At 39.1% G+C, this 19,177-nt stretch overlaps 5 protein-coding genes across 11 annotated transcripts in view; 2 read left to right on the top strand and 3 right to left on the bottom strand.

The window, feature by feature from the left end:
- Window positions 1–347: 347 nt before the first annotated feature.
- On the bottom strand, window positions 348–5,717 carry Cp190 (centrosome-associated zinc finger protein CP190). Of its 2 annotated transcripts, none has more exons than XM_064695367.1 (5): window positions 5,597–5,717; window positions 4,306–4,825; window positions 3,184–4,246; window positions 1,674–2,689; window positions 348–1,611 (listed from the first exon to the last, which is right to left on the bottom strand). In XM_064695367.1, the coding sequence occupies exons 2-5, from the start codon at window positions 4,705–4,707 to the stop codon at window positions 637–639; spliced, it is 3,456 nt and encodes a 1,151-aa protein (XP_064551437.1). In that variant the 5' UTR covers window positions 4,708–4,825; window positions 5,597–5,717; the 3' UTR covers window positions 348–636. The 2 variants fall into 2 exon arrangements, with proteins under 2 accessions (XP_064551437.1, XP_064551445.1); XM_064695375.1 differs by lacking the exon at window positions 5,597–5,717 and adding an exon at window positions 5,371–5,538.
- A 229-nt stretch (window positions 5,718–5,946) lies between these two features.
- Window positions 5,947–7,005, top strand: LOC135437635 (18S rRNA aminocarboxypropyltransferase). The gene is made up of 2 exons (XM_064695636.1): window positions 5,947–5,962; window positions 6,030–7,005. Exon 2 carries the CDS (start codon window positions 6,034–6,036, stop codon window positions 6,832–6,834), a length of 801 nt encoding a protein of 266 aa, XP_064551706.1. The 5' UTR covers window positions 5,947–5,962; window positions 6,030–6,033; the 3' UTR covers window positions 6,835–7,005.
- MRG15 (MORF-related gene 15) lies at window positions 7,004–8,673 on the bottom strand. The gene is made up of 4 exons (XM_064695611.1): window positions 8,516–8,673; window positions 8,344–8,458; window positions 8,164–8,279; window positions 7,004–8,095 (listed from the first exon to the last, which is right to left on the bottom strand). Exons 1-4 carry the CDS (start codon window positions 8,583–8,585, stop codon window positions 7,029–7,031), a joined length of 1,368 nt encoding a protein of 455 aa, XP_064551681.1. The 5' UTR covers window positions 8,586–8,673; the 3' UTR covers window positions 7,004–7,028.
- A 42-nt stretch (window positions 8,674–8,715) lies between these two features.
- LOC135437653 (cytochrome c oxidase assembly protein COX16 homolog, mitochondrial) lies at window positions 8,716–9,210 on the bottom strand. Its single transcript, XM_064695676.1, has 2 exons — window positions 9,049–9,210; window positions 8,716–8,990 (listed from the first exon to the last, which is right to left on the bottom strand). The coding sequence occupies exons 1-2, from the start codon at window positions 9,165–9,167 to the stop codon at window positions 8,792–8,794; spliced, it is 318 nt and encodes a 105-aa protein (XP_064551746.1). The 5' UTR covers window positions 9,168–9,210; the 3' UTR covers window positions 8,716–8,791.
- A 3,027-nt stretch (window positions 9,211–12,237) lies between these two features.
- Window positions 12,238–19,177, top strand: part of Tm1 (tropomyosin 1) — a 38,346-nt gene continuing 31,406 nt past the window's right edge. For 2 of the 6 annotated variants that reach the window (XM_064695498.1, XM_064695506.1), the window contains exons 1-3: window positions 12,239–12,383; window positions 17,129–17,284; window positions 18,434–18,559. In XM_064695498.1, coding sequence (XP_064551568.1) covers window positions 17,171–17,284; window positions 18,434–18,559 — 240 coding nt within the window. In that variant the 5' untranslated portion in view covers window positions 12,239–12,383; window positions 17,129–17,170. Of the gene's footprint in view, window positions 12,384–17,128; window positions 17,285–18,433; window positions 18,560–19,177 lie in introns of all 6 variants that reach the window. The other 4 variants (XM_064695514.1, XM_064695555.1, XM_064695547.1 and 1 more) reach the window with 4 other exon arrangements.

Genomic DNA, 19,177 nt, shown 5'->3' with positions numbered 1-19,177 from the left:
CTAAGTATATATCAATCATAAAACATCTTCATCCTAAGCGATTTAATGTAATTTCATACACATTTACTTTTCTTTTATAATTTTGTTTTAAACCAATTAAAACAACATCTTTGTAACTACATATTTATATATGTAATATTTTCAATATATATATATATGTATATAGACAAATTCTATATATTATATATATAAGTATACGTATAAATATATATATATATGTGTATATACTAAAGTTGAATTGTTGGTGGTATAACGCAGCAGAAATAGTAAAACCCCCACAAATTGCGTATAATTTGATTTCTTGGTCTGATCTAGAATACGACATACGAAAATCGGGATAGTTTAGCTTGGGTTTCTATATGCGTCACATATGTATAATATACTATATTTATTTTTTATATGTATTAATATAAGTTGCGTGAATCCGGTGCAAGTTCCAAACTAAATGTCAATGAAACAGTTTTTAATTTACAATCGAAACCGAAAATCGATTTGCCATAGCTATTCATTGGTTATACATATATTTATATATATAATCATGCATAAGCTACAATTCCCATGCTGATTTAACATTCAACTGTCATACTGTAGCACTGGCAATCGAAAACAAACTTAAAACATAAATAAATCTAGTAATTAGAGTTGCTCCTTCGCCTCAGCACTAACCCCATTCTCATCATCATTGTCATCATCATCGTCGACCCATTCATTCATGAGACTCTTTAATTTCTCCTGCGTTCCTGTTAGCGCCTGTGGCTTTCCATCAACGTCAACTGCATCGCTGGTGCTTGGTTTCTCCTCGGTTGCATCGGATGCCGCTGTCGTCGTCGTCGGCGAGCCTTCTGCTTTTTCCTCGTTATTATTTGCTGATGATTCCTCTGCAGCCACAACAGCTTTAGTCGCGTCAAGTTGCAACGCCTCTGATTCATCTACCTCTGGTAGCTGAGTTGGCGGCACCTCTTTTACATCTTCTGGCTGTTCGCTAGCCACCGTATCGGCATCAGGCGCATCCGCTTCAGCAATTAATTCATCGATCAATACTTTGCGAATATTTTCCGTTTCTAAATTGACATCATCAATTCCAGTGGCAGGCCCAGCTTCAGCAATGCTTTCTGCCGCGATCTCATTGTTGATGTTTTCGACTGTTTCAGTTTCGAGTGATGTTGGCGCATCCTCCTTGATGAATTCCTCCTCAGGATCATCTTCTTTTTTAACCACAACGAATTCATCTTTAATAGACATCGTTTGCAAACCATCAACATCCATTTTTACAGCTGCTTCCGGCTCAGCTTGAATTATTTCGGCCGTGTTGGAGGTGGCGGCTGCTGCATCTTTAGTAGCGGCCTCTGTTTCGTCACCGTCCTTATGCAAGCTCTCTAGCGCCAAGTCAATATCATCTTCCGGCTCAGGTTGCTCTTCGGTAGCTTCTGCTACAGCGTCTGCTGCTGTTTGTTTCTCAGTTACAGGTTCTGACTGTACAATTGCTGCTAGTTCTGTGGTCGCGGGCTTGTCATCCATATCATCCTCATCCTCGTTCTCATCCTCGGTCCAATCACCCGTCAGCTCTTTAAGCTTCTCGCTAATGTCATCGCGACGCTTTTCCGCCTTTGGCTGTAATACAACATTTTTCGAATTATAACCGGTATTAATTGTATTGCGATTGCGTTACTTACTTCTTTGCTGTTCTGCTCTGTTTCCAGATCGTGCTTTGATATTAAATTCTCGGCCCATTCAAGATTATCCATGGACTCCTTGCTCTCATCAGCCGCTTCGCTCTTTTTGCTGCTGCTCTCTACAGAACCGGTGGCGCCCAGTTCGCTATAAATTTGACTGTCATCGTATTCCTCCTCTTCGGTACCCGCTGAGGATTTGGCATCGCCTTCCTGCTTATCATCGACATCGGGCTCACTGAGCACCATGACAACACCGCCGCTGGGTGCGCCAGCTTGTTGCTGATTCAACTGTGACAATATCTCCTTGCGTTGTTCCTCGGTGAGCTCCACCTCATTGCCATCGGCGCCGACAAATTTGACTTCCTGCTCCTGAGTCTGCGACTGCAGCAGCTGCTCCGCATCGGCATCTGCTTCTGTTTCGGCCTCCTCTTGCTCATCTCGGGACTGTTGCTGTACCATGGCACTGTTCGCCGGCAAGCTGATGTCGGATAAAATGCGTACCTTTTCCTCCTGTATTGGCTCCTCTTCTGCCTCCTCCTCCTCCTCCTCTTCCTGGTCCTCATCGTCCAATTGTTCGTCTTCGTCCTGTGAACCGAGATATTCCTCATCGGTTTCATCAATGATGCCATCCTCAAGCGCCTGTGCCTTGTGATAGCTCTTCATATGTCTGTACAGCTGCAGCTCCTGCGCAAACACCTTGTTACAATAAATGCACTGCTGCTTGTTCTCATCCGTGTGCGCCTCGTTTATGTGCTGCTCCAGCTCGCTCTTTGTCAAGTACGTTTGGTTGCACATGGCGCATTCCGCAAAGTTGTAGAGCAGCGATTTGATTTGATGCTCTGTATACATGTGGAAATGCAGCTCCCGATTGTTGCCGGAACGCCAACCACAATGCTCGCATAGCGCCGGATCAATTGTCTCCTTGTGGGTGTTGATCAAATGGCGACGGAAACCACGATATGATGGAATGCTAATTGGCCGACCATTAACGCCGCAACGCAGACACAGCCAAGGTCCTGCGAAACAAGAACAGAATAAAGACAAGATATTTAGTGAAAATATGGAATATGGAATATGATGCTAAATTTTTTTTTTTTTTTTTTGTCAATATAGCGCTAATGCTGATCGTCTGTTCCAAGATAACAATTAATATATCCATTTAATGTAATCTTTTTTTTTGGGTAGATATCATAATTTATAGGTCTTGAACCTGGTTTAAACGTTGCGACAGATTCGCAGTAAAATTACGAGAACTTTGACTATTATAATACTGCTTAAATTATAATACTGAACTCGTTATAGAACAGCTGGCTATAATTCTTTAGGTTACTAAACTGTTTTTTTTTGTTAGTTATTTAGTTGTGCAACTTCTTAAGCATTATTTTAGATCATAAGACTCTCACTCATCGGAGACTTTCGTATGGAACAATTATTTGAATAATTTTTTTCTTCATCATTTTGAAGAGTGTGCGTCAATTATATTAAGATACCTGATATCGGCTGCGCTTACCTGTGGTGTTCTCAGCGCCGAGTGCAATTAGCGCGTGCATTGTCTTGCTATCAATGCGTCGCTTTTGCGCGGCCGCTGCCGCAGTTGCCGTCGTAGAGGACGCTGCTGCTGCCTGTGTTGCCTCGGCCGATGGCGGCTGAGCCGTTGTCACTTTCTGTGCGGACTTTTGCTGCTGTGTGGTTATCATGGGTTTATCTGGCTTGAATGAAACATGGAGCTTCTTGTGTGGCGAAGTAGCGCTGGTTGGAGAACCTGTTGCTGCTGCGGCTGGTGCCGGTGAGGCACGTTTGACAGCGTTCGCTGCTTTATCGACCGGACTGTTGGGCATTATTTTCAATTTGATATTCTTGTGTCCCTTCACAATGTGTGGATATTGACGCAACACTTCGGCTATGATTTTAGTATGATTCAGCTTTGTGTTGGACGAATCCTTGACAATAATCGTGGGTGTTTGGCTCGGGGAATCTTGCTTGAGTATGATGGTTGTTGTGCCATGTTCCATTTGTGTCTGTGTGCCGGATTGTTGAACCTGTTGCTGGGTTTGCTGTTGTTGTTTCGATGTCGATGGCTGTGGCGGCATATCATCATCGTCATCGTCTCCGGTGTGCACGTCATCGTACAGCATCATGTTGTCATATTCGGGATCGCCATGGTCACCATATTCGGCGGCAATTTGTTTGCGCATGCGCTGCTGTTCTGCAAACTCCTTGACCTCCTCCAAACTTGGTTTCTTTGACGGTGGCGATAACAGGCTGGTCTGTGCCGGTCTCTTGTTATTGTTGTAACCCTTGCGGAGCTGCTCAAATGGCGAGGTGGGCTCCTGTTTGACAAACGTGGTCGTCGACGCTGACTCCATATACTGTGCGCGATTGCTAATGCCGCCGGTGCGCAGAATTGTGGGTGTATTCACGCCACGTGTCTGTTGCGCATTCGTACGCACTGTGTTGCTGTTGCCTGGTATGGCACCAATACGATTTTGTGGTGTGGACACACGCTGCTGTGCCGCCATGGCATTGCCGCTGGGTACCATAGGGCGACGTCGTATACCCTTCGGACTGGGTGGCTGTCAACAGTGAAGAACAGTTTAGTTATGAATAAGATATCTAGATTAACAACTCTCACCCTTTGCTGGCGATTCACATTCTCCATGGTGCGACGATGGGCCTCTAGCAGCTTCAGCAATACGGTCATGTTCATCTCTTTGGCGGTGCGCAACAGTTTGCCATACATTTTAAGCTCAAACTCTAGTGTGCCCGTGTACATAAAATTGACAATCGGCACCACAACATCCGCTTGAAATTCTGCCGGCATTATGAGTGCGTCGTCAATTATTTCGCAAGTCTGCTCCAGTACATTGAAATAATCGGTGCAAGCGCTTAAGACCAGGCGATGGACCTTCAGTTGTGAATTGTCCCGAAACTGTAGCGTTAAATCGCAATAGTCCGTTTTATTGAAGAAATTCTGGAGCTTCTGCAGAAAGAAGACGCCCCAGTTGTCAACTTTCACGGACTTCACTTCACCCATATTGTTAGTTTCTCTTTCAAATAAAATGCTGTATTTTTGAAACGCGGCCTCCCCGTCGCGATGTCGTCGTCGTCTTCGGTTGTCGTTGTTTGGCTTTTCTAGCGTGAGGCTGGCGCAACTGTACTCCGTTGGGAGCAGGAAATTTCAATTTAGGACACGATTGCAACACAGCGTAGTTAAATGGAATATAAAAAACACAAGAAAACCATATTTAATCAAGTGAATTAATATTATTGTTTAGTTCTTGCACAACTAAAACGCGCTCTACTGGCGTCGATTGATTTTCAACAAACATTAACTGCCCGTGGCGCGGCAATGCAGCTCCGATATGTTTGTGTATGTATGTGTGCGAATGCTAGAGATGGGTGTATGTCAGTTGGGCAAGAAACTTACAACTAAAAAAATCGCATTTAACATTTTCCATTTTACGACTTTTCGAATTAACAAAAATAACAAATTATATACTTTGCATAAGTTAAACTTTTTACAATAGTTTCTTTTTGAAAATTCTATATTTATATATGTTTTCGTGTGTTTTGCTCACGGATGTCACGCTCTCAACTCTAGTATGTATGCCACATATATATGCTTCTAATGTGTATGTGAAATGCAATGCACAATGCGCCTTGCTTGCACACATTCAACACAAACTGCTTTAATTACCTATGCAATGGCTTTTATTCTTGAAATGTGGTGATATATTTCTATTTAACAAATTGGCGCTAGATTCTGTTTATTTTTCACACACAAAACGTTTATTTGCAGACACAATCGTTATCGCAAGGCTCTACAATATCGTCATTATGCAAATTGTACTTTGGAATGTATGATCAAAATTTGCACAAGTATATTTTAGTTTTTTTTTTAATTATTTACGTATTGAACATACATTGATTTTTTTATTGCACACTGTTTTTACCGGACAAATTTGTAATTTTTTCCGTGAAACAGAAAAAGATGGCGTCAGAGTGACCTTATTGAAAATCCGCACTTCTCACCACCGCCACACAACCGATAGTTTCCCAACAATCGATAGCAAATTATTGTTTAACCAAGAATATAAATATTCAGTGAGAAGTTTATGATAACTTTACTATTTTAAACGTATTAAATTTATTCTGGTAATCTGGCATTGCTCACCCATGATGACGTACATATTGAAAGTAAATTAATCTCTACTTTGAAAAACTATCAAGGCGCCAAAACGCAGCATGTGCTCTGTAAACCAAATCGATAACAAACGGCTGCCATCAAGGTAGCAAAAACAAACTTGTGTGTAGAAATACATATAACTTATTTAATTTATTTAAATTAAACCTAAGTAAAATGAGTGCGCGACATAGAGGCAAATCCAAGCGCGGGGCGGGTGCAAGCTCATATCGAAACGTTAAATCAAATCACAACTGCGAACGCAGTTTCGCCCAACAGGCCAACGAACTTTCCAAAGGTAATGCCACCGATAGTGACAGTTCCGAATCCGATTCGTCTGGTGACAACTTGGAGGGACTGGGTCAGCCTCCAGATTTTGCAGTTGCCATGTGGGACCTAAATCACTGTGACCCGAAAAAGTGTTCTGGCAGAAAGCTGGCACGTCTTGGACTTATTTCCAATTTGCGTTTGGGTCAAAAGTTTCCAGGACTCGTCCTCTCACCGATCGGTCAGTTGTGTGTTAGTCCACAGGATCGCGAAATCGTCAATGCTTCTGGGGTGGCTGTCATAGACTGTTCCTGGGCCAAGCTGGACGAGACACCGTTTAATAGAATGCGCAGTCCCCATCCCCGCCTGTTGCCATTCCTGGTGGCGGCAAATCCAATCAACTATGGAAAACCCTGCAAGTTAAGCTGTGTCGAGGCAATAGCAGCAACTCTCCATATATGTGGCTTTACTGAAGAGGCACGTTGGTTTATGGGCAAATTCTCCTGGGGTCATGCGTTTTTGGAGCTCAACGAGAAACTGCTCAATGCGTATGCGGCGTGCAAAAGCAGCGATGAGATTTTGAAGGTGCAAAATGAATATCTGGAGGCGGAGCAAAAGGAGCGCGACAAGCCAAGGGATCTGAAGGAGTTCTATCCCACAAGTAGCAGCAGCAGTAGCGAGAGTGCAGATGAAAACGAGCAGCAAAACTAGAATAATTTAGTTTTTACAAGAGGCCAAGAAGATGATTTATTTGTTTATGCAAATTCCCTATGGATGATTTTTATTATATATTACAAGCCAGTTGTGCAAAGCAACTCTCAAATTAAAGTCTAAAAGCAGCAAACATTTGCAATTCAAATAAGAGCTGCGTTGAGTTATGTATATGCCGGGTTTTATTGATGCATCTACTGCGCATTACGCACGTATTCCGGATCAACATTGATAAAGTTTGTCATATTGAAGTACATTGCGCTATTCTTCACCAAAAACTTGAGAAAGTCATGCAAATGGGCTAACAGCGTTTGCATAGCCGGCTGATCAAGCGCCGAATAGCTCAGCATTGAACCAAGTCGCACAAACAGGCGCAACAAATGAAAGGAGCCATACAGTTCGGACAGGGGCGTATCTGGATGCTTTTGCATTATGTCTGCATATTGGGTGCGCTCAAATTTGTACAGTAGCTGCGACCCGAGCATCACATTGAAGTACTCGATGATGCCGTCAAGCACATCGTTAATGGCCACCTCTTTGCTAGCACTGGTCGACTTCACCGACTTTTTGTGCGCCAAATACTGGTCAGCTATCTGCTGTACTGTCACCTTGGCGGGCAGTTCCAATAGCTTGTGTTCACGCACTACCGCATACCAGTCGTCGGTAAGATAATGCTTAAGCTCATCTGGTATTTTGATTTTCACCTCTAGCTTTGCCGTGTACGTTTCCTCGCTCTCCACACATGGCGCATCTGTTGTGGCAACAACAGCAGCAGTTGCAACTGTTGTTGACGCTGTCGTTGGCTGCTGCTGTGGCTGTGCTGCGATTGTGCTTGCATCTTGTCCATTACCGGTTAAGGATGAGCGCTGGTCGCTGTTGCTATTTTGTGAGCTCATGCGTTTGGCTTTAGGCGGTGCCGGCGTAGCTACCTCATCTTCAGTGTTGTCCGCCGCCGATGTATCATCTTTTTTGTCTCCGCCTGCAGTACTGGGCGTGCTCGGCCGTACTGCTGCTGTGGCAGATTGTGTGGATTTCCGATTACTTCGACTAGTCGTGGTCGTGGCTGTGCTGCTGCTTGTGGCGGTGTTGTTGCTGCTATTGCTAGTTTCGTTCTTAGCCGTGGGTGGTGCAGCCACCGTGGGTGTGCTGGCAGTGTTGCTGCTGGTGCCAGTTGCCGGCAAAGATGTGTTGCCCTCTTTGGAGGGCGTCGACGCCCGAGATTCATTGCCAACTTGCTCCATTTTCTTGGCTTTTGCACTGCCTGGCATGTAGGGAAACACACTCCATTGTGAGCATTCAATTAAAACAGCATTTAAGTGCAGTACATACCTTTCTTGTTGTCCTTCTTTGAGCGTTCTCCATACACTCGGGCGAGTTCTTTTTGGCGCTTAACGTTATCCTCATTGTACTTTAGCACACGACTCTCTGGTACCCACTCGTCCCAGCTAAGTTTCGAAAAACAAATATAGTTTAAATAAATAAAACAATTTCCATATTAGGCACGATTACTTTTTGCTCCAGCCCGCATAGTGTATGTAATATTCAACCGGCGAACTTTCGGGTTTTGTTTTGAGTACTTTGGCTTCGTAGATAAGCGGCCCGTGGAAACATAGCACACGTTCCCCTATAAGATACATTTATAGATAAAAAACTTTGCTGCGACTGTGAGTTTGGGTGTTACCATCAGCAAATATTGTAGCTGCATCAGATGGTGTCCAGCTATCCATTTTTACGGGTTTAACTTCTCCCATTTTTTGGTTGAAAATATTTGTCAAAGCGTCGCAGCTGATTTGATCAGGTTGGCAGCCCCGACATATGTACCTACATATTCCGCCGATTATTCAGGGCTACAAAAGGCTTTTCTGCCAATAATCATATGCATTTTAATATGAAGATATTTATTTATTTACAATATTAAATGAACGCTAAAGCCTACATCACATATGTTTCATAATAATTATTTGGCCGCAGATAAAGCCGCTAGCTCTTCCTCTTCCCAAGGCCGTGGACCTCGCTTGTTTGACCAATTGTCAATGTCGATGCCTTTAACCTTATCATATTCCGTTTCGAGCGTTACTTCTTGACGTTTCTTCATACTCACGCCGTATTTCTTCATTTCTTCCGGCGAGACAGGTTGCATTTTGGAGTACTGATATCTGCAAGCAACAAAAACGTCAAGTGCATGTAAGTTCCAAATGAGATTACCTTTCTTACCTTAGATTAGAAAACTGTTGCAGTCCAAATGAGCCGGCTACCATCATTATTAGAAAGGGTATACCATATTTAAATGACTTTCGTTTGGCGTAATAATTTAGTTTTTGTGTAAGTGACATTTTTTTGTTATTGTTATGAAATGATAATACAAGACCAGGCCAGACCAGGGCTGGCAATATGAGTCAGATATGTGTGTGTACAGTCTATCGATAAATTATATCGGTTTCAGCGCGATAAGTTTGGCGGTCTTTGAACATTTGAAAATGTTGCTTGCATTTATGTTAAAATAGCGCATTTTAAACATTCTTACGCCCTTGATGCCAATCAAATGAGTCGTGTGCATTGCCAAAATTGTTCAGCTAGATGCGAATAATTTCTAATTCGCAATTGTTTTCCGGCTAACAATAAATGTCACTCGGTTTAGCTGTTTATTTACATACGATTTGGCGTTAAGTTCAAGGTCTGGTACGCTTGTTACTGCATATACATATGTATAGCTGTGTAATTTACAAATAATTGACAGTGACGTTGTTCTAAGAGCGCCAAAAAGTTTCTCACATGCACACCACGACATTTGATATGGAACAAACGGCGCTGTGTCTGTGCTGCTCACCTTGGCCGTTATGTAGCGACCAGGCAAGGCAAGTGGCTCGTCGCAAAGATTTCCTTTTAGTACCAAAGCTCAACCAGTTCGGGTTCGAGTTCAAGTCGTTTACACAAGGAGCTACAACAACAACAACAACAACAACAGCAAACTTCGGCGACAATTGAGTCATCAATTGCGCCGGCGCACAGCGGGACGTCGTCACGAGGAGCGCCACTGAGACTGGGCTGATCCGCTGGATTGACCCGCCTGCCAACCCCCGCCCCCGTATCAGCGACCGCACAAACGGCCTGAGATTATTTTTCATTTTCTGCTGTACCCTACCTGCTGCAGCTTCGAGTTTTCCCAGCAACATGTGGCTGTCTCTATAATTTTTTGTTCAATTTTCACCAAATATGGTTGCAATTTTGTTAACAAGATATTGCACTTGTTTGAGTCGCAGCTGAAAGACAAACTTGTTCATGTACATATTTTTCTAGAACATATTGGAATTATGAAAAGTCCGTTGTGCTTCATGTTCGTTGCAAATGGCCATGATTTGATTTTTATACCCTGAACCCATTGAAAATGGTTAAAAAGGGTATTATGTGTTTGTGCAAATGTATGTAACAGGCAGAAGGAAGCATCTCCGACCGCATAAAGTATATACATATATATTCTTGATCAGCATCAACAGCCGAGTCGTTCGTAAGGACTTGAAATTTTGGCTGTGGGTCCTCCTAGTGCCCGCGCAGATCGAGTTTGTTTCCGATATTCGATAACTTGCCCCGTTTCCAAGTAATCGATATCGAAATGCTGTTTTTTGAGCAATTTCGGCAAATAATATGAGCTAGAGTCACCAAATGTGACAAGTAGCTTCTAGAATAGTATATATAGCTCAAGTATCTTTCATTTCATACCTGTCGCCTGTCGGAAAAAGAGGGTTCAGGGTATCCCCTAGTCGGTAGCTCCCGACTTTAACCTCTTACTTGTTCATATTTAGCCCAGTTGCTCGGGCATTTTGACGGCCTTTCCACGGCCTTTCATCAGCTCACAAAATACACATAATGGCATTTGGTTTTAGTTTTTGCCAAAACTTTTCAATGAAATGGATTGCGTCATTGTGTGGGTGTTGCTCGGATTTAAATATATACATTTCCTATGGTCCCGCATTGCTAAAGCAGAGTTTTCTCCAAAAGAAAATCCAGACGCAACTGACCAACTAGATATTGAAAATGTATGCTTTGTTTTTGCTTCATTTAGGACAGTAGAGGGAAAATTATATAATATACTATTGTACATAAACTATGTAAATTTTTGAGATAAAACGAATGCAAGATCAATTTTATGAACTTAAAAAACGTGTTTAACAAAAGAATTGATAGACAATCTGTGTAAAGTATTAAATTTCTCAAATATTCATTTTTATTAAATATAAAATAAAGTTACATTTCTTGTTCCTCTTCCATGTTGAGATTTTACATTATTATTATTTGATAAAAAAAACAATTATAATAGAGAATTGAAGAGTTTTAGAATTAAAAAAGTATTCCTTTGGTTATTTCAAGTTTTTTTTTCCGAATTCTTTTAATTTAAACTAAGCCAAGTTTTCAGAAAATCTCGTTCAAATAATAAAATAAAGAAATCCATTTAAACAGATAAAATATATAAATAAAAAATATCATTTAAAAGTATTGTCTTATCATATTGTACTATCATATTTAATTAATAAGCTGTGCGTGCTAAACAGTAAAATTTTGTATCTTTAAGATTTTTTATCTGCAATCTGCAATTGCATATCTGATACTTTTCACGTTCTGCGCCAGATGTGACTCACGACTGACATTTCATAATTGTTCTATGCAATTGCGTTAATTGTATTAACTAAAAATATACTTGAATTTGTTGCGACTTAAAAAAATATATGCTCTCCGTTTGTAGACACGATGTTGGAAAATCTATAAAAAATATGCACAGTAGCAAAAAAAAAACAAAAAAAAACAAAAATTATATGTAAGAATGTGATTTTGTTTTTTGGCATATCAATAACTAAAATTTAAAAATAGCTGCCAAAATATGAAAGGAACAAAACAAGAAAGTCAAATCAAATAAAATAAAGATACACACACGCACACATCAAAAAAAAAAACACAGAAAATACTGGCACATTAAGCTTTCAAAAAAAAAAAAAAATACGGGGAAATTTTGAAATTCTTTATTGAATTCTTTGCGCCTAAAACCAATACAAGCGCAGGCAATCACACACACACACACACAAACACATAAGTAACAGGTGAAAGAGGCAAAAGAGAGCGAAGGAATTTTATTGCTGCTCTCTTTTTGGTTCTTTCTTTTCTTTATTTGTGTGCGTGTGTGTGTGTGTGTGTCGGGCTCTCGTGCCTGTGCAGAAAATTGAGAGTGCGCTCGTCTGAGGCGGCGGCAAAATGCAGTTTGAAAATACAAATTTGAGCGGCCAGCGATTTGTGTTGAGCATGCAAATCGCACGCGAGCTGCTGAGCAGCTGAGCGAGGCGGCTTCGCGTTGCTTTGCCCAAAAGTGTCTGTCAGACACTTGAGTGCTCTCTCACACACACACACGCACACACACACACGCATGCACACACGCACGCACACAAGCGCAAACAGCTTGAAATCGAAAAACGGCGGGCATCGAACGTCAGTATATTGAATAAATATTTTCAGTTGAACATCACAATCCGTTCAAGTCGCGGATAACTCCGAATAAAAGTTTTGTAAGTAAAAGGAACAAATTTAAAAAAAAAATCACACAATTTGCTAAGTCAATTTTATTTAATAAATCTTTCGCTGTGCTGCAGCTAATTTACTATTTAAAAAAAAAAAAAACCAAGTGCCAAGAGTTTTCTTTTGAGAAATTAACAAGGACATTCCCGAAAGTATATTACATAATCGTTCAATCAACCAAAAAAAAAAAAAAAATGCAAAATGCAAGTAACAAATAAATCAACTAATCAAAGTGCTGTGCAGTATTCAGAGAATAAAACCGCAAAAATTTCCAAAACTATTCAAAATATTTAGAACGATTCGGTTCGAAAAGCCAAATTGAGGTTAAGCTTAACTTTGGCAACAAGCTAGTTATAACGCAAACATTATTATGAATATTAAAGCCAATGTCTTTGACCAAATTCATTGTTTGCAGCCAAACCGCAAGTTGCCTTCTAGAATTTCAACTAAACGCATTGCGTGAGATATATAAATAAGTAAATATATAGTCAATCGACTTTTCGCTCGCAACATTTTCTCGCAGTTCATTTCAATGTCGTTCAATTGTTGGGGCAGGACAGGATCATTCAATGAAATGAAGCATAATTTCCAGATACTTAATCGCTTTCTAAAAACAAATATTATGAAAAAAAGCAGATAGCGAAAGAGAATCTAGAAGAAAGTACGGACAATCTAACTACATGCTATAGAAAAATGTTTGAAAATATTTGAAAATTTTCTAAAGTCTTCAGAATTTTTCGCTGCCATGTAATTCGATACACAAAGACCGTTGCCAGCGTTCAAATCTATCTAAAGGCAAGCGTAGGCGAAATGCTTGAGATTTTCGTGAAAAGCTTTTCAGTGTGAAATTATATTAAGTAATATCCCATATCGGACAGCTATTGGGAAATATTCAACAGATGCCAGGCTATATTTAGCATTGCAGAGAGAGCAAAAGCTTTCAGTGTTGCCAGGCTTGTTCAAAAATACAGAAAAATAGACCAAAATTCAATACATATATATACGGGCATGTATATATGTATATATATGTTTTAAAAATAGCTGAGCGAGCATATTGTATGTATAACTAGCACAGTTTCCGTTTTTTTCATGGATAAGTTGGAAAATTTTGGCTGAATTTCTAGTTATTAGAGCACAGCCGTTTAGTTGCCAGGTGTGTCTATATAGTATCAAATATTAAAAAAAAAAAACATAGTTTTTGGATACAAAGAAATTCGGTATATTTGTATTAACTTAAACTAGTTTCGATCCGATGTGAATAAGTTTTAGCTGGCAACAGAATTTTTGAAATGTTTTCGAAATCATTTACAAACTCCAATTAATTCTATGATCGTTTAACTTCTTTTAACTTATCTCAGAGACCTTTTGTGAAGAACAATAATTTGGAGTTTCTACTTGGTCTTTAGGCTAATTTGTATATGTATGTCATTGTCATTCTTTGTGTCAACTGATTTTCTGCCGAATAAGCAAATATAATTCATTGTGTCACCTCGTTCGATATATATGTATATACGACATATATATACAATTCTGCCTCGATTGCAGTTTTTTATTTAGAATTCAATTTTTGTTGTTGTTGTTTGCACGCCCAAAAGCCTGGAACCTGCCTTCGCAGCCAGCAAATCCCCTCCCAATCCCTCCGAGTAGCTGGAATGTAAGCAAATGTTAAGCTAAAAATAAACTCAGATGTACGAAATATTACTATATACTATAAGAAGCTGACTCAATTTGTTTGGCATTCCGATTTATGACATATTTATATGTTGGTCGGGAATAATTCGCAGGGCCACTTCAGAGATCTCTTGAATGTGAGTCAGCCAGGTGACAAAAATTGTATTCCCCGCCTTATCAACTTGACACCTATTCGCAGTCAGAGCACAGCAAGAGAATTGAGAGAGAGAGAGAGAGAGAGAGAGAGCCAAGAGCTTACAGAAGAGAGAGGCTCTCTTTGCTCTTGTTCTTAATCCATGTCGCGAATTTTCAAAGTTCGGTTAAGAGCTCAAAATGAATTTCAAAGGAAATGTCTTAAGTTTGATATGAAAATCTTCTTTTTTATTTATTTTCTCATTATTTTCTCTTAATTAATCAAAAAAGGTTGTGTTCGACTAGTAGATACTCTGTTCTCAAATGGACTAGAATATTTTGTTGTAAATTGTTTTTGTATTTTGTCTATTTTCTTTTGCTGCTGCTGTTTCAATTCATGTTTCGATTTAAAGGCTTATCAAATATTTCCAAAATTTAAAGGAAAAACTCGAAAGTCGGCATATCTTCGACACGTCGAAGTTTTAATACCCTTGTAGACATTCGCCTTTTGCAGATATGTGAGAATAGTGAATAGCTCATAAAAGAAGAGAAAAGAATATTTAGCCATATAAGAATTTACTTTTCGACCGATTTTTCCTGTGCCACCATTTAACATATATACAGGGAGGAGCTTGGAAAAGGTATCTTAATAAGCAAAAAAGTTTTCTATACCAAAACCTACATTTCGACCGATCTTTCCTATGGCAGCTATATGATATAGTAGACCGATGTTGTTAGGATTTTGCATATATATGAGGAGCATAGTAAAACTAATAAATGCCGAGTTTGGTCAAGATATCTTGACAAACTAAAAAGTTTTTCATACAAGAACCTACTTTGCGATCGATCGTTCCTATGGCAGCTATATGATATAGTGGTCCGATATTGTTAGGATTTTGCATATATATGAGGAGCATGGTAAAACTAATAAATGCCGAGTTTGGTCAAGATATCTTGATAAACAAAAAAGTTTTTCATACTACTTAATTTTCGACCGATCTTTCCTATGGCAGCTATATGATATAGTGGTCCGATGTTCATGAGATTTTCGCGTATATGTAGCATAGGGAAAATATATGCCGAGTTTAGTCAACATATCTTGGAGAAACAAAAAAGTTTTCAATGCTAGATTTGGCGACCTTTTCATATTATAAAGATTCGTTTGGCTAAGGAAAAAAGTTTGCCTAATTTTACTTTATGGAAGCTTTATGATATAGCGGTTCGATTCTTTCGATTCTGACATGTGTACTGTCTGCCGCAAAGAGTGGGATCCATGCAAGGTTCCAAGACGATTACTTTCAAACTGAGAGACTAGTTCCCATAGAAACAGACGGACGTACAGAAGGACAGACGGACAGACGGACGGATGAACATGACTATATCAACTCATGTGTTGATGCTGATCTAGATATATATATATATATACTGTACGGGGTCGGAGATATCGCCTATGTGTTACACATTTCATGACAAAATAATAGTACCCTTTAAAACAGTATAAGAACTCATTTGAAATTCACAGAAAATATTGCTAGGCGAAGATTCATGTAGAATTCATTAATCTAATCTCTAGCCAAAATTGGCATCTACCGAATATGGTAAGAAAACTCCAATGTTATTTATGCTTTGGAATTGAGTCACAAAGAGTCCAAAAATTTTTGAATTTTTAACCAAAACATTTTTTGAGAAAAATATGATTCGATTCGGTTCGGGTTTCAGTCCGGCTGTTTTCGGCGAATTATATTTGTTTTAAGGTTCCGATTATTGTAAAAAGTAAATTGTAATTCCTATCTATTGAATTTCCAACCATGTCCAGACTTCATGGATTAAAAGAAAATTATCTTAGATACATAGATACAGACTCTGAGAAGGACTTGCTCGACTTAAAATATGTCCAGGTTCTGCAAGTTTTTCTGATCAAAAAAATATATATCTCTTAATCTTTTGGATATATTTGCGGAACAGCCTATAATAAGATTCTTTGCCATTCTATTCTATTCCATTCCATTCCATTCCATTCCATTCCATTCCATTCCATTCCATTCCATTCCATTCCATTCCATTCCATTCTATTATATTATATTCTATTCTATTCTATTCTATTCTATTCTCTTAAAACTTCAAAGCCTTCTGAGTTTTTGTTGTTTATATTTTTGGATGAATTCAATGGGTTGATCAGCACGCAAAATATTGAGAAAAAAATGTCTTAGAGCAAATTCGTATATAGAAATTCTAAGGTGACTTTGGTAAAGAAATCGTGACAAATACATTAAAGTCGACATTTACTTCAGTCAATTTGACTTGAACAATTTCTAGAGGCTCATTTAATCAGTCCCGAATTCTTAGAGCTTTATCTCGTAACTCTCCGGATCTCGACGCTGTCAGCTCAAGTCTTGACTCGCTTTCCAATAACAGATCCATTCTCCGCTTATATCCTATTGTTTCGGCGCACAAGTCTGATTTTAATATTTGGCTGGCGTCTTGTTCTTATTGTTGTTCGGTTTTCTGGTCAATCATCTCACAGTAAATCATTTAACGCTATGGTCCGCGTGGACGTACATCACGTTTTTCAACAATTTGTTTTGTCCCCAAAACGAGATACAAGCCCAGAATGGGAACTGTTTCGGATGAGCTATACGAAGTATGGCCCGCACTTAGTTATGCAGCGCACAATCTTCTTGGCGAAACTGGGGGCATTTTTAATTGGAGAGCTACCAAAAATTGTGTCAAACTCTGATCGAAGATCTTTGAAGTGTATCTTAGCTGAAAATATAATACAATAAAAATGTTAACTTTCTTTCGCTAGATAAAACGCAAAGAAAACTTATCTAGCGCGGATTATCGCATAAATTTTAATTACTTGATTGATATGGATTACAATTGTTTTCATTTTCATTTCCATTTCCATTTCCATTCGGATTTTCCATTTCAGTGTCTTTCGAGTGTGTAGCAGTAAAACACAAAGCCAGCCACCATGGATGCCATCAAGAAGAAGATGCAAGCGATGAAAGTCGACAAGGATGGAGCATTGGAACGTGCTCTCGTCTGCGAACAGGAGGCACGCGATGCCAACACCCGCGCCGAGAAGGTAAGCACCCAACCATGCAACATGTGGCACAGCGCCAAGGCAAACACAACGAGAAAGAAGGGCTTCGGCAAGCCGAAGATATAATACCCTTGCAGACCCAAACATCTTTATAATGCTCAAAGTGCTAAGAAGCACAGGGAAAATAGTTAATGCCGAGGATGGTTAAGATATGTTGACAAACAAAAAAGTTTTTCATACAACTTAACTTTCGACCGATCGTTCCTATGGCAGCTATATGAAATAGTGGTCCGATTTTGTTAGGATTTTGCATATATATGAGGAGCATAGTAAAACAAATAAATGCCGAGTTTGGTCAAGATATCTTGATAAACAAAAAAGTTTTTCATACAAGAACCTACTTTTCGACCGATCGTTCCTATGGCAGCTATATGAAATAGTGGTCCGATCTTAATAGAAGTTTGCATATATATGAGAAGCATAGTAAAACTAATAAATGCCGAGTTTGGTCAAGATATCTTGATAAACAAAAAAGTTTTTCATACAAGAACCTACTTTGCGATCGATCGTTCCTATGGCAGCTATATGAAATAGTGGTCCGATTTTAATAGAAGTTTGCATATATATGAGAAGCATAGTAAAACTAATAAATGCCGAGTTTGGTCAAGATATCTTGATAAACAAAAAAGTTTTTCATACAAGAACCTACTTTGCGACAGATCGTTCCTATGGCAGCTATATGATATAGTGGTCCGATCCAGCTGGTTTCGACATATGTACTGCGTGCTATAGAAAGAGGGACTTCTGCAAAGTTTCATGAAGATAGCTTTAAAACTGGAAGACTAGTTCGCATAGAAACAGACAGACGGACAGACGGATACTGATCGTGAATATATATACTTTATGGGATCGGAGATGTCTCCTTCTATGCGTTACACATTTCACGACAAAATTATAATACCCTCTGCAAGGGTATAAAAACACGCTCCACGCACTAAACTAAAGACGTGTGAAAGGAGGCGGACTAAATAACTATTTGTAATAACAACAAAGCAATAAGAAGAATAATTACTAACGCCTGTTAAATTGTTAACAAATGCATTTTGATAGCCATGCATTAGCCTGTTTATAACTGAATAATAATCATGCCCGATTTCTGCTTTGTTTTGTTTTCTTTTTTTTTGACTGTAGGCCGAGGAGGAGGCTCGCCAGCTGCAAAAGAAGATCCAGACCGTTGAAAACGAATTGGATCAGACCCAGGAAGCGCTCACCCTTGTCACTGGCAAGCTGGAGGAGAAGAACAAGGCCCTGCAGAATGTGAGTCCAATTTATTTCAATTCCATTCTATAAACACAAATTAGATTAGTGTTAAGTTCGATCGAAAAGTCAGAGGCGCTCAGAAAGTTAGGAGGTTAACCGCCTTTCAAAAATTAAGAGCTGGCTTCGAACTGATCCCAAGATATAAATCATTATCCTGGAGCTAGTTTTGAACTATTCTTATGACAGTTAAATATCATATTCCATATTGGCAAACTTTTCAAGAACTTAACTTCGAAGAACACACAGAAAAGATTTAGAAATAAATGCGAACCCATTTCAGAGTCTGGAATCCCCATAAAAGTTGGCCCATTTAAAATGCTTAAATTCAATAATTTAAACTAAAAATATTCATGGAAAATTACAAGAATTTTATATAATATAAATTTTATATAAATTAAAAAATATTAGAAGAAAACTAAAAGCTTTCAATATTTCTACAAGTTATAAAAAAAAGCAGCTAATTAAATATGGCCATAGAGTTGGAAACCTTTAAAAACCCAAATTTTCCATTATTTAATCATAATTATATTAAAATTCTTGAGCATTCATTTTAAATGAAGATTTTTATCTGACAGAATACAAACAAAAAATCGTTGCATTTCAAAATATCTAATT

Source organism: Drosophila montana, unplaced genomic scaffold, assembly GCF_035044405.1.
Source record: "Drosophila montana isolate Dmon_TW-CO22-7 unplaced genomic scaffold, ASM3504440v1 contig_1505_1, whole genome shotgun sequence".
Lineage (NCBI taxonomy): Eukaryota > Metazoa > Arthropoda > Insecta > Diptera > Drosophilidae > Drosophila > Drosophila montana.
This window is presented reverse-complemented; position numbering and strand designations above follow the sequence as displayed.